The sequence below is a fragment of the Streptopelia decaocto genome (genome assembly GCF_964273445.1).
Source record: "Streptopelia decaocto genome assembly, contig: HAP1_SCAFFOLD_1273, whole genome shotgun sequence".
NCBI classification, from domain to species: Eukaryota; Metazoa; Chordata; class Aves; order Columbiformes; family Columbidae; genus Streptopelia; species Streptopelia decaocto.
The window spans coordinates 1-23909 of NW_028117327.1; the positions used below are offsets into that span (position 1 = coordinate 1).

At 53.1% G+C, this 23909-nt stretch overlaps 1 protein-coding gene across 1 annotated transcript in view; it reads right to left on the minus strand.

The window, feature by feature from the left end:
• Nucleotides 1–5: 5 nt before the first annotated feature.
• The window catches only part of CHD8 (chromodomain helicase DNA binding protein 8), a gene marked incomplete at its 3' end in the record, with an annotated part of 39603 nt that continues 15699 nt past the window's right edge, over nt 6–23909 (minus strand). The window contains exons 16-35 of the mRNA XM_082076484.1: nt 23533–23746; nt 20842–21037; nt 19349–19516; nt 17794–17973; nt 17604–17714; nt 15997–16196; nt 14651–14850; nt 13235–13391; nt 11897–11986; nt 10569–10672; nt 8767–8881; nt 7457–7520; nt 7281–7335; nt 6237–6483; nt 5127–5335; nt 2965–3438; nt 1318–1496; nt 341–544; nt 156–242; nt 6–65 (exon numbers count right to left, since the gene is read on the minus strand). Of these exons, the coding sequence (XP_081932610.1) occupies nt 6–65; nt 156–242; nt 341–544; nt 1318–1496; nt 2965–3438; nt 5127–5335; nt 6237–6483; nt 7281–7335; nt 7457–7520; nt 8767–8881; nt 10569–10672; nt 11897–11986; nt 13235–13391; nt 14651–14850; nt 15997–16196; nt 17604–17714; nt 17794–17973; nt 19349–19516; nt 20842–21037; nt 23533–23746 (3314 nt within the window). The remainder of the gene's footprint in view (nt 66–155; nt 243–340; nt 545–1317; nt 1497–2964; nt 3439–5126; nt 5336–6236; nt 6484–7280; nt 7336–7456; nt 7521–8766; nt 8882–10568; nt 10673–11896; nt 11987–13234; nt 13392–14650; nt 14851–15996; nt 16197–17603; nt 17715–17793; nt 17974–19348; nt 19517–20841; nt 21038–23532; nt 23747–23909) is intronic.

A 23909-nucleotide genomic window follows, 5' to 3' on the forward strand; every position in this document is an offset into this window, starting at 1 on the left:
GGGGGGGGCTCCCCGCTCTGCGGCCCCCCCGGGTCCCTCAGCCCCTCCAGGCACCGCAGCTCCAGCTGTTGTGATCAAAACACCCCAAAATCTTAACAAAACACCCCAAAATTTGGGGGGGGAGGGGGTGAAAAACCACCCCAAAAACAACTCACCTCCACCAACTTCTTACTGTTCTTCTTTTGGGGGGCCCCGTTGGGGACCAATCGGTGCTTCTGGAAGGTCAGTTTCAGCCCCTCCTCCTGCGCGGGGGGGGTCCCCAAAATGTTACACCCCCCCCTTTAACAAAACACCCCCAAATTTGAAGGAAAACGCCCCAAAATGGCGATTGCGGACTCACGTCTTTGATCTGGACGGTGAATTCCTTCTCCTCGTGGCGCAGGCGCGTGAACGGGGGGGGGTCGTGCTGGGGTTTGGGGAACCCCCCCCCGCACCCCCCGGCGTGGGGGGGAGGGGGGGGCGCCCCCCCGAAATTGTCGGGGGGTCTCTCGCCCGAGAGGACGGCGCGGCAGATCAGCTCCAGGCGCCGGATCAGGGCGCGTTCCTGGGGGATTTGGGGTGAATTAACCAAAATTTGGGGGCGCAACGAAATTTGGGGGGGTCGGGGGGGTTTAGGGGACCCCCCTTGATGGTTTTGGGGGGGTCCCGAAGTTCCCAAGTGTCCCCAAATAATTTGGGGGGCTCTCAAAGTTGCCCCCCCCCCCCCCCAAAGTTGTCACTGAAATGGGCACATGAATTTGGCGGGAAAATATTTGGGGTGAAATAACCAAAATTTGGCAAGTTGCACTAAAATTTGGGGGGTGGGGGGGGTTTGGGGGACTCCCCTTGATGGTTTTGGGGGGGTCCCGAAGTTCTCAAGTGTCCCCAAAAAATTTGGCGGGGGTTCAAAGTTGCCCCCCACCCCCCAATTGCCATTGAAATGGGCATGTGAATTTGGCGGGAAAATGTTTGGGGTGAAATAACCAAAATTTGGGGGGTTGTACTAAAATTTGGGGGGTGGGGGGGGTTTGGGGGACTCCCCTTGATGGTTTTGGGGGGGTCCCGAACTTCTCAAGTGTCCCTAAAAAATTTGGCGGGGGTTCAAAGTTGCCCCCCACCCCCCCCAATTGCCATTGAAATTGCCATGTGAATTTGGCGGGAAAATGTTTGGGGTGAAATAACCAAAATTTGGGAAGTTGCACTAAAATTTGGGGGGTGGGGGGGGTTTAGGGGACCCCCCTTGATGGTTTTGGGGGGGTCCCGAAGTTCTCCAGTGTCCCCAAAAAATTTGGGGGGGTCTCAAAGTTGCCCCCCCCCCCACCTTAGGCCTGTTCTCACCTTGGGCCATTCATGGAGGTTTCGGGGGGCTGAGGGGGGACCCAGGGGGGGCCCTGGGGGGGGCGCCCCCTCCCCACAATGCTGAGGGGCCTCTTCTTCCTCCTCCTCTTCCTCCTCATCATCATCTTCCTCTTCCTCCTCATCCTCTTCCTCCTCGGCCCCGCCGGAACGTTCCGCACCTACATTTTGGGGGGGGGGGGGGGGGGTGGATTTTGGGTGAATTTGAGGCGTTTTTGGGGTCCCCCCGCACCCAAAAACGTCTCTAAAGAAAGAGGGGGGGTTGCTTAACAAAACTGGGGGGGTCACCATGGGTGGGGAGCGCCCAAAATGGCCGGCGGGGACCCCAAAGTGGGGAGAAGCTCCGAGGGGGGACCCGCCATGATGCTGACAGGGATTGTGGGGAACCCCCCAGGTTTTGGGTTCCCAAGGGGGTTTTTGGGGTCCCACTGAGGTTTTTGGGGGTCCCACCACCATTTTGGGGGGGTCCTGCCCCCATTTTGGGGTCCTGTGAGCCTGAGAAGCTCCTGCAAGAACAATGGAGGTTCTACCAAGATCCAGAAGGTTCTACCCACACTGAGAAGGTTCCACATGCATTTTTGGGGCCCCACCATGAGTTTTTGGGGTGTCCCGCCCCCATTTTGAGGTCCCACCACCCCGAGAAGCTCCTACAAGAAGAATGGAGGTTCTACCAAGATCCAGAAGGTTCTACCACCATTGAGAAGGTCCTACCAACATTTAGAAGGTTCTACCAAGATCCAGAAGGTTCTACCGAGCTCCAGAAGCTTCTACCACCCTTGAGAAGGTTCTACAACCATTTAGAAGCTTCTACCACCCTCCAGAAGGTTCTACCGAGCTCCAGAAGGTTCTACCAAGATCCAGAAGGTTCTACCGAGCTCCAGAAGCTTCTACCACCCTTGAGAAGGTCCTACAACCACTTAGAAGCTTCTACCACCCTCCAGAAGGTTCTACCAAGATCCAGAAGGTTCTACCAGCTCCAGAAGCTTCTACCACCCTTGAGAAGGTTCTACAACCATTTAGAAGCTTCTACCACCCTCCAGAAGGTTCTACCGAGCTCCAGAAGGTTCTACCAAGATCCAGAAGGTTCTACCGAGCTCCAGAAGGTTCTACCACCCTTGAGAAGGTCCTACAACCATTCAGAAGGTTCTACCAAGATCCAGAAAGTTCTACCGAGCTCCAGAAGCTTCTACCACCCTTGAGAAGGTTCTACAACCATTTAGAAGCTTCTACCAAGATCCAGAAGGTTCTACCGAGATCCTGAAGCTTCTACCACCCTTGAGAAGGTCCTACCAACATTTAGAAGCTTCTACCGAGCTCCAGAAAGTTCTGCTGAGCTCCAGAAGGTTCTACCGAGCTCCAGAAGGTTCTACCGAGCTCCAGAAGGTTCTACCAAGATCCAGAAGGTTCTACCGAGATCCAGAAGGTTCTACCGAGCTCCAGAAGCTTCTCCCACCCTTGAGAAGGTCCTACAACCACTTAGAAGCTTCTACCGAGCTCCAGAAGGTTCTACCGAGCTCCAGAAGGTTCTACCGAGCTCCAGAAGGTTCTACCAAGATCCAGAAGGTTCTACCGAGATCCAGAAGGTTCTACCACGCCTGACAAGGTCCCACCCGATTTCGGGCCCCTCACCCCTGTCCTCCTCGCTCTCCTCGTCCCCCGACGACGACTCGCTCCCGGACGCCGACGCCTTCTCGTCCCCGTCCGACTCCTCGTCCTCGGCGGCGGCCATGACGGCGGGGGGGGCGGGGCGCCCCAGGAGGTGCTGCGGGGGCGGGGCGTCCCCCCCGCCGCCCCCCGCCCCGTGCAGGAAGCGCCACCGCGCGGCGGCGAAGGAGAAGTCGGGGTCGGCCAAGATGGCGGCCTCGGGCTGGCCCAGGCCGTGGCGCGCGGCGCCGCGCAGCAGCTCGCCGTCGTGCAGCCCGCGCTGCCACCAGGGCGGCAGGTCGGCGCCGGGCGGCGGGCAGAGCGCGGCCAGGCGCGCCGGCAGCAGCGGGTGCCGCAGCACCTGCTCGCGCAGCAGCCGCAGCAGCGACAGGCGGCGCAGGCCCCGCGACGCGCGCCCGGCCGAGATGGGCCACACCGGCACCGTGGGGTCCGGAGGCTCTGCGGGCGGAGACGGGGCGTGGGTGGGCAAGGTCATTGGGGTGGGCAAGGTCATGGGGGTGGGCAAGGTCATTGGGGTGGGCAAGGTCATCATTGGGTTGGGCAAGGTCATCATTGGGTTGGGCAAGGTCTTCGTTGGGTTGGGCAAAGTCTTCATTGGGTTGGGCAAAGTCATCGTTGGGTTGGTGAAGACCATGGGGTTGTGCAAAGTCATCGTTGGGTTGGGCAAAATCATCGTTGGGTTGGGCAAAGTCATCGTTGGGTTGGGCAAAGTCATCATTGGGTTGGGCAAGGTCTTCATTGGGTTGGGCAAAGTCATTGTTGGGTTGGGCAAGGTCTTCATTGGGTTGGGCAAGGTCATCGTTGGGTTGGGCAAAGTCTTCATTGGGTTGAGCAAAGTCATCATTGGGTTGGGCAAGGTCTTCATTGGGTTGGGCAAAGTCGTCATTGGGTTGGGCAAGGTCATCATTGGGTTGGGCAAGGTCTTCATTGGGTTGGGCAAGGTCATCGTTGGGTTGGGCAAAGTCATTGTTGGGTTGGGCAAGGTCTTCATTGGGTTGGGCAAGGTCTTCATTGGGTTGGGCAAAGTCATCGTTGGGTTGGGCAAAGTCATCATTGGGTTGGGCAAGGTCATCGTTGGGTTGTGCAAAGTCATCGTTGGGTTGGGCAAAGTCATCGTTGGGTTGGGCAAGGTCATTGTTGGGTTGGGCAAGGTCATCATTGGGTTGGGCAAGGTCATTGGGTTGGGCAAAGTCATCGTTGGGTTGGTTGAGGTCTTGGTTGGGTTGGGCAAAGTCATCGTTGGGTTGGTTGAGGTCTTGGTTGGGTTGGGCAAAGTCATCGTTGGGTTGGTGGAGACCATGGGATTGGGCAAAGTCATCATTGGTTTGGGCAAAGTCATCACTGGGTTGGGCAAAGTCATCATTGGGTTGGTGGAGACCATAGGATTGGTCAAAGTCATCATTGTGTTGGGCAAAGTCATCGTTGGGTTGGGCAAAGTCATCGTTGGGTTGGGCAAAGTCATCGTTGGGTTGGGCAAAGTCTTCATTGGGTTGGGCAAGGTCTTCATTGGGTTGGGCAAAGTCTTCATTGGGTTGGGCAAAGTCTTCATTGGGTTGGGCAAGGTCTTGGTTGGGTTGGGCAAAGTCTTTGTTGTGTTGGGCAAGGTCATTGTTGGGTTGGTCAAAGTCTTGGTTGGGTTGGTGGAGCCCATGGAGTTGGTCAAAGTCATTGTTGGGTTTGTTGAGGTGTTGGTTGGGTTGGTGGAGACCATGGGCTTGGGCAAAGTCGTTGTTGGGTTGGGCAAAGTCATCGTTGGGTTGGGCAAAGTCACTGTTGGGTTGGGTAAAGTCATCCTTGGGTTGGTCAAGGTCATCATTGGGTTGGTGAAGACCATGGGGTTGGTCAAAGTCATCCTTGGGTTGGGCAAAGTCATCCTTGGGTTGGTTGAGGTCTTGGTCGGGTTGGGCAAAGCCATTGTTGGGTTGTTTGAGGTCTTGGTTGGGTTGGGAGAGACCATGGGGTTGGTCAAAGTCATCGTTGGGTTGGTCAAAGTCATCGTTGGGTTGGTCAAAGTCATCGTTGGGTTGGTCAAGGTCTTGGTTGGGTTGGTTGAACCCCCGGAGATGCCACCAAGCCCCCTGTAGATGCCACCAAACCCCCCAAAACATGTCCCAGCGCCCCCGTACCGTCTCCGGGCGCGGGCGGGAGGCGGCAGACCTGCCGGCACATGGCGACGAACGCGTGGTAGAACTTGGTGAGGTTCTCGTCCGTCTTCTTGTCCAGCCCGGCCAGGAGGCGGAAGCGGCCCCAGCGGAAGCGCCCGGCGTCGGGGTCGAACTCCACCCCGAACGTGGAGGCCACGCGGTAGAAATCGGCCTGTTCGCGGCGCGTCCACCTGCGCGGCCGGGAACGCGCGTTCTGCGCCTCAACGTGCCAAAAAAACGCCAAAATCCACCCAAAACGGCTTCACGGCCACCCAACCGCCCCGGAAACCCCCCTGTACAGACCCCCAAACGGCCTCCCAGCCCCCCAAAATGTCCCAAAACACCCCAAAACGGGTTCCCAGCCCCCCGACCGTCCCCGAAACCCCCCTGTACAGACCCCCAAACGGCCTCCCAGCCCCCAAAATGTCCCAAAACACCCCAAAATGGCTTCCCAGCCCCCCAACCGCCCCCGAAACCCCCCTGTACAGACCCCCAAACGGCCTCCCAGCCCCCAAAATGTCCCAAAACACCCCAAAATGGCTTCCCAGCCACCCCAAACCCCCATGTACACCCCCTCCAGACCCCCAAAACCCCCATGTACCGACCCCTAAGTGCCTCAAAATGGCCTCCCAGCCCCCCAACCCCCCCAAAACCCCCATGTACACCCCCCCCAGACCCCCAAAACCCCCATGTACAGCCCCCCAAATGGCCTCCCAGCCCCCCAACACCCCGAAAACCCCCATGTACAGCCCCCCAACTCCCCAAAATCCCCCCAAGACGGCTTCCCACCCCCCCAACCCCCCCCAAAACCCCCATGTACGCCCCCCCAGACCCCCAAAACCCCCATGTACAGCCCCCCAAATGGCCTCCCAGCCCCCCAACCCCCCCGAAAACCCCCATGTACAGCCCCCCAAATGGCCTCCCAGCCCCCCAACCCCCCCGAAAACCCCCATGTACAGCCCCCCAACTCCCCCAAATCCCCCCTGGACGGCTTCCCACCCCCCCAACCCCCCCCAAAACCCCCATGTACGCCCCCCCCGGACCCCCAAAACCCCCCCGTACAGCCCCCCAAACCCCCCCAAACCCCGTTACCTCTGCAGCCGCTCCCTGCGCGCCAGCTCCCGCGCGGCGCCCCCTGCGGGCCGTGGCCGGCGCCGCCGCTCGCCGTCCCCTCCCCCCGCCGGCCCGGACGCCGGGGTCCCCCCGCGGGGGGGCGGGGGGGCGGGGCCGTCGCGGGGGGGGCCGCGGCGCTGACAGGCGCCGATGAGGCGCCGCAGCCGGCCCGTCAGCACCGAGGCCGCCGGCCACGCCGGGGGGGGGCAGCCCGGGGGGGGCGGGCCTGGGGGGGGGGGCACAGGTTATGGGGGTGGGGGCAGATGGGGGCGCTATGGGGGTCTGGGGGGCACCCGGGGGTCTCTATGGGGGTCTATGGGGTTCTATGGGTCTCTATGGGTCACTCTATGGGTCACTCTATGGTCTCTATGGGACTCTATGGGGCTGTATGGGGTTCTATGGGTCACTCTACGGGTCCCTATAGGTCCCTATGGGTCTCTATGGGTCTCTATGCATCACTCTATGGATCTCTATGGGTCCCTATGGGTCTCTATGCGTCACTCTATGGGTCCCTATGGGTCTCTATGGGTCCCTATGGGACTCTCTATGGGTGTCTATGGGTCCCTATGGGTCACTCTATAGGTGTCTATGGGTGTCTATGGGTCCCTATGGGTGTCTATGGGTCTCTCTATGGGTCACTCTATAGGTCTCTATGGGTCTCTATGGTCCTTATGAGTCTCTATGGGTCCCTATGGGTCACTCTATGGGTCACTCTATGGGTCCCTATGGGTCTCTATGGGTCACTCTATAGGTCTCTATGGGTCCCTATGGGTTCCTATGGGTCTCTATGGGTCCCTATAGATCCCTATGGGTCTCTATGGGTCCCTATGGGTCTCTATCGGTCACTCTATGGGTCCCTATGGGTCTCTATGGGTCACTCTATGGGTCCCTATGGGTCCCTATGGGTCTCTATGGGTCTCTATGGTCTCTATGGGTCTCTATGGGTCTCTATGGGTCCCTATGGGTCTCTCTATAGGTCTCTATGGGTCCCTATGGGTCCCTATAGGTCCCTATGGGTCTCACCTTCATCTCCATCTGTCACTGAAATCTCCTCATCCAGCATCATCAACGGGTCCCCCTGTGGCACCAAAAACCCGCAGAAATCACCCCAAAACTCGCCCCAAAAACACACGGGGGGGTGGGGGAGGGTGGGGGAGGGGCCGGGCACCAATTCTGCCCGTTTTCACCCCAAAACTCACGTCGTCGGCGCCGGCGCTGAGCGGTTTGTACTCGGGGTCCTCGCCGTCCTTGTCGAAATCCGCCCTGTACGGGGGGGGGGGGGCACAATTCGGGGGGTTTCCCCCCAAAATTAACACTCGGAACGCCCCGAAACGCCCCAAAAAACAAAGAGAATGGTTAAAACCATTTAAAACGCCCCAAAATTGCATCCGGGACCCCCCCGGGGGCCTCAGTTTGAGGGTTTGAACTCAACCCGGCGGCGCCGGTCGGTATTAGCATGGCAACGTCATCACGGGCGCCCGAGAACGGGGGAAACGGTGAAATTTGGGGGGAAACGGTGCGATTTGGGGGGGGGACACCCCCCGTTTAAAAAAACGCCAAAATCGGGTCGAAAAACCCAAAAAAAAGGGCGTGAAACGGCCCAAAAATGGCCCAAAAAGGCCTCAAACTGCCACGCTGAGTGAGGCAGAACTGGCGCAAAATGGGTCGGAATTGTGGCAAAAAGGCATCAAAATGGCACAAAAAAGGCCCAAAAATGCCTCAGGATTGTCAAAATGTGGCCAAAATGCCCCAAAACGGGCTCAAAAATCTTCCAAAAAGGCTCAAAATGCCAAAAAAGCCCCAAAAAGGGCTCAAAATGGCCTTGAGCTCCACACAGCAAGGCCTGAGAAGGACCCAATAGGCCTCAAAAAAGGTCTCAAAATGGTCAAAAAAAGGCTGAAAACACCCCAAAAACGATTCAGGATTGTGAAAAAGTGACCAAAATGACCCAAAATGGCTTCAAAATCACACAAAAGGGGTTAAAATGCATTAAAAAGGCTCAAAATGGCATCAACCTCCACAGAGCAAGGCCCAATAGGCCTTAGAAGGCCCCAATAGGTGTCAAAAAAAGCCTCAAAATGGTCAAAAAAAGCCTGAAAGCACCCCAAAAATGCCTCAGGATTGTCAAAATGTGAGCAAAATGCCCTAAAATGGCTTCAAAATTGGCCAAAAAGGAACAAAATGCATAAAAATGGCTCAAAATGGCATCAACCTCCACAGAGCAAGGCCCAATAGGCCTTAGAAGGCCCCAATAGGCCTCAAAATGGTCGAAAAAAGGCTGAAAACAGCCCAAAAATGCCTCAGGTTTGTCAAAAAGTGCCCAAAATGCCCCAAAATGGCTTCAAAATCGCACAAAAGGGGTTAATATGAATAAAAAGGGCTTAAAATAGCATCAACGTCTACACAGCAAGGCCTGAGCAGGCCGCAAACTAGGCCCGAACCCCCCCCAAAAAAGGCGGGAAACAGCCCGAAAAGCCCCGTTTTTTGGCGTTTTCGCCCCAAATCTCACCCGTCGGCGCCGTCCAGCCGCTGCTCGGCCATGATGGCGGTGTCGTCGGGCCGGCCGGCCTTCTCCAGGAAGCAGAGCGCCGGGTCGGCGCGCATGGTGTGGTAGCGCTCGTAGCCTGCAGGGGGCGCCACGGACCCGATTTCGCGCGGTTTTACCCCAAAATGGGGCGGGGGGGAGGTACCGCGGAATGTGAGGGGAAATCGCAGAATTTGAGGGGAAATCGTGGAATTTGAGGAGAAATCGTGGAATTTGAAGGGAAATCGTGAAATTTGAGGGGAAATCGTGAAATTTGAGGGGAAATCGTGGAATTTGAGCGGAAATCGCAAAATTTGAGGGGAAATTTGAGGGGAAATCACGAGATTTGAGTGGAAATTGCAAAATTTGGGTGAAAATGGCGAAATTTGAGAGGAAATTGGGAAATTTGAGGGGAATTGTGGAATTTGAGGGGAAATCGCGGAATTTGAGAGGAAATGGCAAAATTTGAGAGGAAATTGGTGAAATTTGAGGGGAAATTGCGGAATCTGAGGGGAAATCACGGAATTTGAGAGGAAATAGCAAAATTTGAGAGGAAATTGGTGAAATTTGAGGGGAAATCGTGAAATTTGAGGGGAAATTGCGGAATTTGAGGGGAAATTGCGAAATTTGAGAGGAAATTGGTGAAATTTGAGGGGAAATGGCGAAATTTGAGTGGAAATCACGAAATTTGAGGGGATATAGCAAAATTTGAGAGGAAATCGTGAAATTTGAGGGGAAATTGGGAAATTTGAGGGGAAATGGTGAAATTTCAGTGGTAATTGGGAAATTTGAGCAAGAATTGCAGAATTTGAGCGAAAGTGGCGAAATTTGAGAGGAAATGGTGAAATTTGAGCGAAAATCGCGAAATTTGAGTGAAAATCGCGAAATTTGAGTGAAAATCGTGAAATTTGAGCGGAAATCACAAAATTTGAGAGGGAATTGGGGAATTTGAGGGGAAATTGAGCTCAAACTGGATCAAGTCAACCACAAATTGGGTCAAATTTACGTCAACCACAAATCGGGTCAAGTTGACCATGAATTGGGCCAAGTTGACCACGAATCGGGTCAAGTTGACCACGAATCGGGCCAAGTTGACCACGAATTGGGCCAAGTTGACCACGAATCGGGTCAAGTTGACCACGAATCGGGTCAAGTTGACCACGAATTGGGTCAAGTTGACCATGAATTGTGTTGAATCGGGTCAAGTTGACCACGAATTGGGTCAAGTTGCCCATGAATTGTGTTGAATTGGGTCAAGTTGACCACGAATTGGGCCAAGTTGACCAGGAACTGGGCCAAGTTGACCATGAATTGTGTTGAATCGGGTCAAGTTGACCATGAATTGGGCCAAGTTGACCATGAATTGTGTTGAATTGGGCCAAGTTGACCATGAATTGTGTTGAATTGGGCCAAGTTGACCATGAATTGTGTTGAATCAGGTCAAGTTGACCATGAATTGGGTCAAGTTGACCATGAATTGGGTCAAGTTGACCATGAATTGTGCTGAATTGGGCCAAGTTGACCATGAATTGTGTTGAATCAGGTCAAGTTGACCATGAATTGTGTTGAATCAGGTCAAGTTGACCATGAATTGTGTTGAATCAGGTCAAGTTGACCATGAATTGGGTCAAGTTGACCATGAATCGGGTCAAGTTGACCATCAATCGGGTCAAGTTGACCACGAATTGGGTCAAGTTGACCATGAATTGGGCCAAGTTGCCCATGAACTGTGTTGAGTCGGATTTCGCGGGGTTTCGCCCCAAACCGGGGCGGGGGAGGGGCCGTACCGTGCTTGAAGACGCCGATGAGCAGCGACTTGTCGGCCTCGGCGTCCCACCAGGACGTGGGCGGCTCCGGGGCCTCCAGCGCCGGCAGCGGCAGCGCGATCTCCCTGGTTCGGGGGGAAATTGGGTGATTTTGAGGAAATTGGGGGGTTTTGGGGAGAAATCGGGTGGTTTGGGGGGATTTGTGGGGTTTTGGGGAGATCATCAGGTGGGTTTGGTTTTGGGGGGAAATCGGGGGGTTTTGAGAAAACCAAAAAACCCAAAGAAGCTCAAACCACCTCAAGAAAACCATAAAGAGCCTCAAATCACCTCATGAAGACCCCGAAACACCTCAAATCACCCCAAAAAACCTCAAACCACCTCAAGAAAACCATAAAGAACCTCAAATAATCCCCAAAACCCCAAAGAACCTCAAATTACCTCAAGAAGAGCCCAAAGAACCTCAAATTACCTCAATTAGACCCCAAAGAACATCAAATTACCTCAAAAAACCCCAAAGAACATCAAATTACCTCAATTAGATCCCAAAGAACCTCAAATTACCTCAAGAAGAGCCCAAAGAACCTCAAATTACCTCAATTAGACCCCAAAGAACCTCAAATTACCTCAAAAAAACCCAAAGAACCTCAAATTACCTCAATCAGACCCCAAAGAACCTCAAATCATCCCCCAAAACCCCAAAGAACCTCAAATTACCTCAATCAGACCCCAAAGAACCTCAAATCACCCCAAAAACCCCCAAAGAACCTCAAATCACCTCAATTAGACCCCAAAGAACCTCAAATAATCCCCAAAACACCCTGAAATCACCTCAAAATAGACCCTGAAAAAACAGAAATAACCTCAAGAAGACCCAAAAGAACCTTAAATCACCTCAAGAAAACCCTAAAAACCCTCCAATAACCCCAAAAAACCCTAAAGAACCTCAAACAACCTCAAGATAGACCCTGAAAAACATGAAATCACCTCAAGACCCAAAAGAACCTTAAATCACCTCAAGAAAACTCTAAAGAACCTCAAATAAACCCCCCAAAACCCTCGAAGAACCTCAAATTACCTCAAGAAAACCATAAAGAACCTCAAAATAGACCCCAAAGAGCCTCAAATCACCCCAAAAAAAACCCAAAGAACCTCAATTAGACCCCAAAGAACCTCAAGGAGATGGTTGAACATCCCCAACCACCTCAAGAAGACCCAAAAGAACCTCAAATCGCCCCAAAGAACCCCAAACCACCTCAAGAAAGCCCTAAAAACAAGTGAAACGGCCTCAAAACGGAGCCCGTGGAAGGCGGAGACCCAAAAAGTGCGGAAACGGCCCCAAAACGACTCACGAGGCGGCGGCGCCGGCCAGGACCTTGTGGGCCTGGTCCCCCAGCAGCTCCTGGCGCAGGTAGTAGAGCAGGCGCACGCGCAGCAGCACCCTAGGGGGAAATTGGGCAAATTTGGGTGAAAACGGCGAAATTTGAGAGGAAATTGGTGAAATTTGAGAGGAAATTGGTGAAATTTGAGAGGAAACTGGTGAAATGTGAGAAGAAATTGGTGAAATTTGAGAGGAAATGGCGAAATGTGAGAGGAAATTGGTGAAATTTGAGAGAAAACTGGTGAAATATGAGAGGAAATTGGTGAAATTTGAGAGAAAATTGGTGAAATTTGAGAGGAAACTGGTGAAATGTGAGAGGAAATTGGTGAAATATGAGGGGAAATTGGTGAAATCTGAGAGGAAATTGGTGAAATTTGAGGGGAAATTGGTGAAATCTGAGAGGAAATTGGTGAAATTTGAGAGGAAATTGGTGAAATTTGAGGGGAAATTGGTGAAATCTGAGAGGAAATTGGTGAAATTTGAGGGGAAATTGGTGAAATCTGAGAGGAAATTGGTGAAATTTGAGGGGAAATTGGTGAAATCTGAGAGGAAAGCGGTGAAATTTGAGGGGAAATTGATGAAATTTGAGAGGAAATTGGTGAAATTTGAGGGGAAATTGGTGAAATTTGAGGGGAAATGGTGGAATTTGAGTGGAAATTGGTGAAATTTGAGAGGAAATGGCAAAATTTGAAAGGAAATGGCAAAATCTGAGGGGAAGTCGTGAAATTTGAGGGGAAATCTCAAAATCTGAGAGGAAATTGTGAAATTTGAGGGGAAATCGGGAAATTTGAGAGGAAATGGCGAAATTTGAGAGGAAATTGGTGAAATTTGAGGGGAAATTGGGAAATTTGAGGGGAAATTGGGTCAAGTTGACCCCGAATTGGGTCAAGTTGACCACGAATGGGGTCAAGTTGACCACGAATGGGGTCAAGTTGACCACAAGTTGGATCAAGTTGACCACGAATGGGGTCAAGTTGACCACGAATTGGGTCAAGTTGACCACAAGTTGGGTCAAGTTGACCACGAATGGGATCAAGTTGACCACGAATTGGGTCAAGTTGACCACAAGTTGGATCAAGTTGACCACGAATTGGGTCAAGTTGACCACAAGTTGGGTCAAGTTGACCACAAGTTGGGTCAAGTTGACCATGAATTGGGTCAAGTTGACCACAAGTTGGGTCAAGTTGACCACAAGTTGGGTCAAGTTGACCACGAATTGGGTCAAGTTGACCACAAGTTGGGTCAAGCTGACCACGGGTGGGGTGAAGCTGACCACGGGTGGGGTGCTATGGGGCGCGGGGTCCCTCACTTGTTGCAGTGGTGCTTGAGGTGCTTCTTGTATCCGTCGTCCTGGAACAGCGCGTCCGGGTTGTAGCGCCGCATCCACTCGGCCTTGTGCGCGTCCAGCGCGCCCTGCGCCTTCAGGCGGCGGCCCTTGCGCCCGCGCGGCACCGGCGACGACAGCCCTGAAACGGGGCGAGAACGCGTGAGAACGGGCAAAAACGGGCCAAAACGGCGCAAAAACGGGCCAAAACGGGGGGAAAATGGGAGAAAACGCGGGGGAAAGGGGAGAAAACGCGGGGAAAATGGGTGGGAATGGAGGGAAATGGGTCAAGGTGGCATCTCAGGGGGGTTTGGGGAAGGGGGGAAATGAGCAGAAAAGGAGAAAAAGGAGCAAAAAAAGGACAAAAAGGAGCAAGAAAAGGACAAAAGGGACCAAGAACGGTCAAGGTGGCATCTCAGGGGGGGTTGGAGAAGGTGGAAAATGAGCAGAAAAGGACAAAAAAGGAGCAAAAAGAGGATAAAAGGGAGCAAGAATGGTCAAGGTGGCATCTCAAGAGGGTTTGGAGAAGGAGGAAAATGAGCAGAAAAGGACAAAAAAGAGCAAGAAAAGGACAAAAAGGAGCAAGAAAAGGCCAAAAAGGAGCCAGAAAAGGACAATAAGGAGCAAGACCAGTCAAGGTGGCATCTTGGGAGGGTTCGGAGAGGGGGAAAATGAGCAGAAAAGGACAAAAAGGAACAAAAAACAGACAAAAAGGAGCAAGAAAAGGACAAGAAGGACCAAGAGTGGTCAAGGTGGCATCTCAGGAGGGTTCAGAAGAGGAAGAAAAGCAGCAGAAAAGGACAAAAAGGAGCAAAAAGAGGATAAAAAGGAGCGAGAATGGTCAAGGTGGCATCTCAGGTGGGTTCGGAGAAGGAGGGAAATGAGCAGAAAAGGACAAAAAGGAACAAGAAAAGGACAATAAGGAGCAAGACCAGTCAAGGTGGCATCTCAGGAGGGTTTGGAGAAGGTGGAAAATGAGCAGAAAAGGACAAAAAGGAGCAAGAAAAGGGTAAAAAGGAGCAAGAAAAGGACAAGAAAGACCAAGAGTGATCAAGATGGCATCTCAGGAGGGTTCGGAGAAGGTGGAAAATGATCAAAAAAGGCCAAAAATTAGCAAAAGAAGGACGAGAAGGACCAAGAGTGGTCAAGGTGGCATCTCAGGAGGGTTCGGAGAAGGGGGAAAATGAGCAGAAAAGGAGAATAAGGAGCAAGAAATGGACAATAAGGACCATGAGTGGTCAAGGTGGCATCTCAGGAGGGTTCGGAGAAGGTGGAAAATGAGCAGAAAAGGAGAAAAAGGAACAAAAAACAGACAAAAAGGAGCAAAAGAAGGACAATAAGGACTACGAGTGGCCAAGGTGGCATCTCAGGAGGGTTCGGAGGCAGAAGCGCCCGTCTCACCGGCGTGGTTGAGCAGGTGCCGCGCGCGGCCGTTCTCGGGCGGGCTGATGAGGTCCCAGATGAAGCTCTTGACGCCGGGGTCGCCGCGGTAGTGCAGCAGGCAGAACACCAGGATGGCCCTGCAGATGCTCTCCACGTCGCGCTCCGACAGGCGCCGCTTGAAGCGCCCGTGCGACAGGATCTCCCGCCAGCGGCCCCACCTGTGGGCGGGGACAAACGGACGTGGGGTGGGGTCTCCTGAGCCCCCCCGGCGTGGGGACACCAAGAACGGGGTCGTGGGGGCCAGCGGGGGGGAGATGGAGAAGGTCCATGGGTGGCCACCAACGGGCTCTGGCCACCAGAACACACGGAGACCTGGATCTGCTCTTGTTGCCCCATCAAGAACCATCCCAGGTCTTATTGTCCCACCAAGAACCATCTCAGCTCTTGTTTCCCCATCAAGAACCATCTCCTGGTGGCCACCAGAGAAGATATTGAGCTTCTCCTCATGGTGGCCACCAAAACACACATAGACCTGGATCTACTCGTTTCCCCACCAAGAACCATCTCAGCTCTTGTTTCCCCATCAAGAACCATCTCCTGGTGGCCACCAGAGAAGATCTTGAGCTTCTCCTTTTGGTGGCCACCCAAACACATGTAGACCTGGATCTCCTCTTGTTTCCCCACCAAGAACCACCTCCTGGTGGCCACCAGAGAAGATCTTGAGCTCTTGGCCCATCTCAGCTCTTATTTCCCCATCAAGAACCATCTCCTGGTGGCCACAGGAGAAGATCTCGAGCTTCTCCTTTTGGTGGCCACCCAAACACACGTAGACCTGGATCTGCTCGTTTCTCCACCAAGAAACATCTCAGGTCTCGGTTCCCCACCAAGAACCATCTCAGGTCTTGGTTCCCAATCAAGAACCATCTCCTGGTGGCCACTGGAGAAGATCTTGAGCTTCTCCTTTTGGTGGCCACCCAAACACATGCTGACCTGCATCTGCTCTTGTTTACCCATCAAGAACCATCTCCTGGTGGCCACTGGAGAAGATCTTGAGGTTCTCCTCATGGTGGCCACCAAAACACACATAGACATGGATCTACTCTTGTTTCCCCACCAAGAACGATCTCAGGTCTTATTGTCCCACCAAGAACCATCTCCTGGTGGCCACTGGAGACCATTTGGAGCTTCTTCTTGTGGTGGCCACCCAAACACACGTAGACCCAGATCTACTCTTGTTTCTCCATCAAGACCCATCTCAGGTCCATTTCTCCATCAAGAACCATCTCAGGTCTTGTTTGCCCACCAAGAACCATCTCTTGGTGTCCACCAGAGATGTGGAGGTTCTTGTGGCGGGCGCCCCCTACCCGTAGACCAGCAGGTGCCTCTCCACGCGGAAGCAGTCCGTCCGTCCGTAGGGCGTCTGCAGGACGGGCTGCCGGCGCGCGCGCGGCTTCTCCTCGTCCTCGCTGTCCAGGTCCGAGAACTCCACCAGGTCGTCGTCGCGCAGGGTGCTGAAGTGGCGCGTCTGCTTGCGCACGCGCGGCGTGTCGATCACCAGCGTGTTCTGCGTGGGGACAACCGCCGTGGGACCCACCACGTGGGACAACGGTGGGGCCACCACCATGGGACAACGGCGGGGCCACCACCCCATGGGACAACCATGAGTGTCCCACCAACCATGAGCACCCACCACCCTATGAGAAAACCATGAGTGTCCCAACAGCCATGAGTGTCCCACCACCCCATGGGACAACCATGAGCACCCACCAACCATGAGCACCCACCACCATGGGACAACCATGAGCACCCACCACCCCATGGGACAACCATGAGCACCCACCAACCATGAGCACCCACCAACCATGAGCACCAACCACCATGGGACAACCATGAGTGTCCCACCACCCCATGGGGACAACCATGAGCACCCACCACCCCATGGGACAACCATGAGTGCCCACCACCCCATGGGGACAACCATGAGCACCCACCACCCCATGGGACAACCATGAGTGTCCCACCAGGCCATGGGACAACCATGAGTGTCCCACCAGGCCATGGGACAACCATGAGCACCCACCAACCATGAGCACCCACCACCCCATGGGACAACCATGAGTGTCCACCACCCCATGGGGACAACCATGAGCACCCACCACCCCATGGGACAACCATGAGTGTCCCACCACCCCATGGGACAACCATGAGCAGCCACCAACCATGAGCACCCACCACCATGGGACAACCAGGAGTGCCCACCACCCCATGGGGACAACCATGAGTGTCCCACCACCCCATGACTCTACCCCATGGGACAACCATGAGCACCCACCAACCATGAGCACCCACCACCCCATGGGACAACCATGAGCACCCACCAACCATGAGCACCCACCACCATGGGACAACCATGAGTGTCCCACCACCCCATGGGACAACCATGAGCACCCACCACCCCATGGGGACAACCATGAGTGTCCCACCACCCCATGGGACAACCATGAGTGTCCCAACAACCATGAGTGTCCCACCACCCCATGGGACAACCATGAGCACCCACCAACCATGAGTGTCCCACCACCCCATGGGACAACCATGAGCACCCACCACCCCATGGGACAACCATGAGCACCCACCAACCATGAGCACCCACCACCATGAAGACAACCATGAGCACCCACCACCATGGGACAACCATGAGCACCCACCACCCCATGGGACAACCATGAGCACCCACCACCCCATGGGAGACAACCATGAGTGACCCACCACCATGAAGACAACCATGAGCAGCCACCAACCATGAGCACCCACCACCCCATGGGACAACCACGAGTGTCCCACCACCCCATGGGACAACCATGAGCACCCACCACCATGGAGACAACCATGAGCACCCACCAACCATGAGCACCCACCAACCATGAGCACCCACCACCATGGGACACCCACGAGCGTCCCACCAGCCCACCTTGCTGTTGAGCGTGTCCAGGTCCAGGTCGGCCTTCTTGGCCCACTTCTGCCAGAAGTTGGGGTCGTCCAGCGCGATGTCGCTGCGGTTCTCGGACGCCACGAAGCTGGCCTGGTGGGGACAACGAGGCGTCGTTGCCGCGCGGCCACCGCGGCGGCGTCGGCGCGGCCGGCGGGGACCCCGCGGTCACCTTGGCGAAGGTGGAGCCCTTGCCCTCGCTCTCGATGGTGATGGTGGTGGTGCGGCGCAGCAGGATCTGGTCGATGTCCTCCTCGCAGAACTTGGAGCCCTCGTCGTCCTCGTCCATGATGGCGGCGTAGGCGCCTTTGCGCAGCAGGTCCTCGATCTCCTTCTTGGAGAACTGCTGGATCTGGGGCGGGACGCGACCCGCGCTGAGAACCCGGCCCCGTGGGCCCCAAATGTGGTGGAGAACCCCAACCCAAAGCTCTGAAAGACCCAATTTGGTTGAGGAACCTCAACCCAAAGGTCTTGAAACCCAAACTTAGTGGAGAACCTCAACCCAATGGGCCCCAAGACCCAATTTGCTTGAGGAACCTCAACCCAAAGGTCTTAAAACCCCAATTTGGTTGAGGAATCTCAACCCAAAGGTCCCCAAGACCCGTTTCTCTTGTAGAACCTCAACCCAATGGTCTCCAAGACCCAATTTGCTTGAGGAACCTCAACCTAATGCTCTTGAAACCCAAACTTGGTGGAGAACCTCAACCCAATGGGCCCCGAGACCCAATTTGCTTGAGGAACCTCAACCCAATGGTCTTAAAACCCCAATTTGGTTGAGGAATCTCAACCCAAAGGTCCCCAAGACCCGTTTCTCTTGTAGAACCTCAACCCAATGGTCTCCAAGACCCAATTTGCTTGAGGAACCTCAACCTAATGCTCTTGAAACCCAAATTTGGTGGAGAACCTCAACCCAATGGTCCCCAAGACCCAATTTGCTTGAGGAACCTCAACCCAATGGTCTTGAAACCCAAACTTAGTGTAGAACCTCAACCCAAAGGTCTCCAAGACCCAATTTGCTTGAGGAACCTCAACCCAAAGGTCTTAAAACCCCAATTTGGTTGAGGAATCTCAACCCAAAGGTCCCCAAGACCCGTTTCTCTTGTAGAACCTCAACCCAATGGTCCCCAAGACCCAATTTGCTTGAGGAACCTCAACCCAAAGGTCTTAAAACCCCAATTTGGTTGAGGAACCTCAACCCAATGGTCTCCAAGACCCAATGCTGGTGGAGAACCTCAACCCAATGACCCCCAGACCCAATTTCCTTGAGGAACCTCAACCCAATGGTCTGGAAACCAAAATTTGGTGGAGAACCTCAACCCAATGGGCCCCGAGACCCATATTTGGTGGAGAACCCCAACCCAAAGCTCTTAAAGACCCAGTTTCCTTGAGGAACTTCAACACAATGATCTTAAAACCCCAAATTTGCTGTAGAACCTCAACCCAAAGGTCTCCAAGACCCGTTTCTCTTGTAGAACCTCAACCCAACAACCCCCAGACCCATTTCTCCTGTAGAACCTCAACTCAACGACCCCCAGACCCAATTTCCTTGTAGAACCTCAACCCAATGGTCTTAAAACCCCAATTTTGTTGTAGAACCTCAACCCAATGGTCTTGAAACCCCAAATCTGTTGGAGAACCTCAACCCAACGACCCCCAGCCCCAGTTCCTGGGTGGAACCCCAACCCGACGCCCCCCACCCCGTCTCCCCGCGGCCCCCGTGTCCTCACCCCCGCGATGTTGCCCTCGCGGCCGCTCATGGACTGCAGCACGGCCTTGTCCAGGCCCAGCTTCAGGCTGGCCTTGTCGAACATCTCGCGCTCGTACGAGTTGCGGGTGATGAGCCGGTAGACCTTGACCGCCTTGCTCTGCCCGATGCGGTGGCAGCGCGCCTGGGCCTGCGGGGACGGCGCCGCGGTCACGCACCCCCCAAAACGCCCAAAAACGCCCCAAAACGCCCCAAAAACGCCCCAAAACGCCCCCAAAACGCCCAAAAACGCCCAAAAACGCCCCCAAAACGGTCAAAAAACGGCTGAAAACACCTCAAAACGTCATCGGGGTTGGGCAAACTATGGTTGGGAACAAGAAGAACGTCCAAAAACGGCTGAAAATGCCTCAAAACGTCATCGTGGTTGGGCAAACTACAGTTGGGAAGAGGAAGAACGTCCAAAAACGGTCGAAAAACGGCTGAAAACGCCTCAAAACGTCATCGGGGTTGGGCAAACTACAGTTGGGAAGAGGAAGAACGTCCAAAAACGGTCGAAAAGCGGCTGAAAACGCCTCAAAAGTCATCGTGGTTGGGCAAACTATGGTTGGGAAGAGGACAAACGTCCAAAAACGGTTGAAAAACGGCTGAAAACGCCTCAAAACGTCATCGTGGTTGGGCAAACTACGGTTGGGAAGAGGAAGAACGTCCAAAAACGGTCGAAAAGCGGCTGAAAACGCCTCAAAATGTCATCGTGGTTGGGCAAACTATGGTTGGGAAGAGGAAGAACGTCCAAAAACGGTCGAAAAACGGCTGAAAACACCTCAAAACGTCATCGGGGTTGGGCAAACTATGGTTGGGAAGAGGAAGAACATCCGATAATGTTGAAGAACATCTGAAAACACCTAAAAACCCCTAAAAATGTCATTGTGGTTGGTCAAACCACAGTTGGGAAGACGAAGAACATCCAAGAACATTGAAGAACATCTGAAAACACGTAAAAACGTCTAAAAACATCTAAAAATGTCATTGTGGTTGGTCAAACTACAGTTGGGAAGACGAAGAACATCCAAGAACGTTGAAGAACATCTGAAAACACCTAAAAACGTCTAAAAACGTCTAAAAATGTCACTGTGGTTGGTCAAACTACAGTTGGGAAGACGAAGAACATCCAAGAACATTGAAGAACATGTGAAAACATCTAAAAACGTCTAAAAACGTCTAAAAATGTCACTGTGGTTGGTCAAACCACAGTTGGGAAGATGAAGAACATCTAAGAATGCTGAAGAACATCTGAAAACACCTAAAAACATCTAAAAATGTCACTGTGGTTGGTCAAACCACAGTTGGGAAGAGGAAGAACATCCAAGAACGTTGAAGAACATCTACAAACATCTCAAACCACCTACAAATGTCATTGTGGTTGGTCAAACCCAACCTGGGAAGACAAAGAGCACCCAAGAGCTTCCAAAACCCAAAAGAACGGCCCAAAAAAAGGTCCCCAAGATGTCCACCCACCTGCAGGTCGTTCTGGGGGTTCCAGTCGGAGTCGAAGATGATGCAGGTGTCGGCGGCCGTGAGGTTGATGCCCAGCCCCCCGGCGCGCGTGCACAGCAGGAACACGAAGCGGTCCGAGTCCGCCTTGCTGAAGCGGTCGATGGCCGCCTGCCGCAGGTTGCCGCGCACGCGCCCGTCGATGCGCTCGTACAGGTACCTGCAAAACCCCGCGAGATGTGGTGAGGAAGCTTCTCCATGGTCATATTGAACTCAATGGGTGGTTCTCTGAAAGATTCTGAGGAGAAACTCAACCACAATGAGGACAAACAACCATCAAACCCCATGAGATGTGGTGAGGAACCTTCTCCATCACCACGTTCAACTCAATGGGTGGTTCTCTGAAAGATTCTGAGGAGAAACTCAACCAAAATGAGGCCAAACAACCATCAAACCCCATGGAGATGTGGTGAGGAACCTTCTCCATCATCATATTGAACTCAATGGGTGGTTCTCCACAATTTCTGAGGAGAAACTTGGCCTAAATGAGACTTGAGGAGCATCAAACACCATGGAGATGTGGTGAGGAACCTTCTCCACCATCATATTGAACTCAATAGGTGGTTCTCCGAAAGATTCTGAGGAGAAATTCAACCACAATGAGGCCAAACAACCATCAAACCCCATGAGATGTGGTGAGGAACCTTCTCCATTGTCATATTGAACTCAATGGGTGGTTCTCCACAATTTCTGAGGAGAAACTTGGCTAAATGAGGCCAAACAACCATCAAACCCCATGGAGATGTGGTGAGGAACCTTCTCCATCATCACATTGAACTCAATGGGTGGTTCTCCGAAAGATTCTGAGGAGAAACTCAACCACAATGAGGCCAAACAACCATCAAACCCCATGGAGATGTGGCGAGGAACCTTCTCCATCATCATATTGAACTCAATGGGTGGTTCTCCACAATTTCTGAGGAGAAACTTGGCCTAAATGAGACTTGAGGAGCATCAAACACCATGGAGATGTGGTGAGGAACCTTCTCCACCATCATATTGAACTCAATGGGTGGTTCTCCGAAAGATTCTGAAGAGAAACTCAACCACAATGAGGCCAAACAACCATCAAACCCCATGAGATGTGGTGAGGAACCTTCTCCATTGTCATATTGAACTCAATGGGTGGTTCTCCACAACATTCTGAGGAGAAACTTGGCTAAATGAGGCCAAACAACCATCAAACCCCATGGAGATGTGGTGAGGAACCTTCTCCATCATCACATTGAACTCAATGGGTGGTTCTCCACAACATTCTGAGGAGAAACTCAACCACAATGAGGCCAAACAACCATCAAACCCCATGGACATGTGGTTAGGAACATTCTCCATCATTATCTTGAACTCAATGGGTGGTTCTCCACAACATTCTGAGGAGAAACATGGGCTAAATGAGGCCAAACAACCATCAAACCCCACGGAGAAGTGGTGAGGAACCTTCTCCATCATCATATTGACCCAAAACTTCTCCAGAAGGTTCTCCTGGTGGTCAGGAGACCTTCTGAGGAGAAACTCAACCAAAATGAGGTACAAGGGGCATCAAACCCCACGGGGATGTGGTGAGGAACCTTCTCCATCACCACCTTGAACTCAATGGGTGGTTCTCCAGAAGATTCTGAGGAGAAACTCAACCACAATGAGGCCAAACAACCATCAAACCCCATGGAGATGTGGTGAGGAACCTTCTCCATGGTCATATTGAACTCAGTGGGTGGTTCTCCACAACATTCTGAGGAGAAACTTGGCTAAATGAGGCCAAACAACTATCAAACCCCATGGAGATGTGGTGAGGAACCTTCTCCATCATCACATTGAACTCAATGGGTGGTTCTCCACAACATTCTGAGGAGAAACTCAACCACAATGAGGCCAAACAACCATCAAACCCCGTGGAGATGTGGTGAGGAACCTTCTCTATTGTCACATTGAACTCAATGGGTGGTTCTCCACAACATTCTGAGGAGAAACTCAACCACAATGAGGCCAAACAACCATCAAACCCCGTGGAGATGTGGTGAGGAACCTCCTCCATCACCACGTTCAACTCAATGGGTGGTTCTCCACAACATTCTGAGAGGAAAATCAACCACAATGAGGCCAAACAACCATCAAACCCCATGAGATGTGGTGAGGAACCTTCTCCATCGTCATATTGAACTCAATGGGTGGTTCTCCGAAAGATTCTGAGGAGAAACTCAACCACAATGAGGCCAAACAACCATCAAACCCCATGAGATGTGGTGAGGAACCTTCTCCATTGTCATATTGAACTCAATGGGTGGTTCTCCACAACATTCTGAGGAGAAACTTGGCTAAATGAGGCCAAACAACCATCAAACCCCATGGAGATGTGGTGAGGAACCTTCTCCATCATCACATTGAACTCAATGGGTGGTTCTCCACAACATTCTGAGGAGAAACTCAACCACAATGAGGCCAAACAACCATCAAACCCCATGAGATGTGGTGAGGAACCTTCTCCATCATTATATTGAACTCAATGGGTGGTTCTCCACAACATTCTGAGAAGAAACTTGGCTAAATGAGGCCAAACAACCATCAAACCCCATGGAGATGTGGTGAGGAACCTTCTCCATCACCACATTGACCCCAAACCTCTCCAGAAGGTTCTCCTGGAGGCGCCGCCGTGCCCACCTCTTCTGGATGAGGTAGTCCTCCAGGATGTCCAGGCAGCGCACCATCTGGGAGAAGATGAGGACCTTATGGCCGCCGGCCTTGAGTTTGGGGAGGAGCTTGTCGATGAGGACCAGCTTGCCGGCCGAGCGGACCATGGCCTGCAGGTGGAAGTCGGGGGGCACGTGGTGGGGACACGAGTCGCGGAACTCGGACAGGATCTTCTCCTCGGCGCCTGTGGGGGGAAACGGGACCTTCTGAGGAGAAACACGGCCAAAACGGGGCCAGGCGACCATCGAACCCCGTGAGATGTGGTGAGGAACCTTCTCCATCACCACGTTGAACTCAATGGATGGTTCTCCACAACATTTTGAGGAGAAACTTGGCCAAAATGAGGC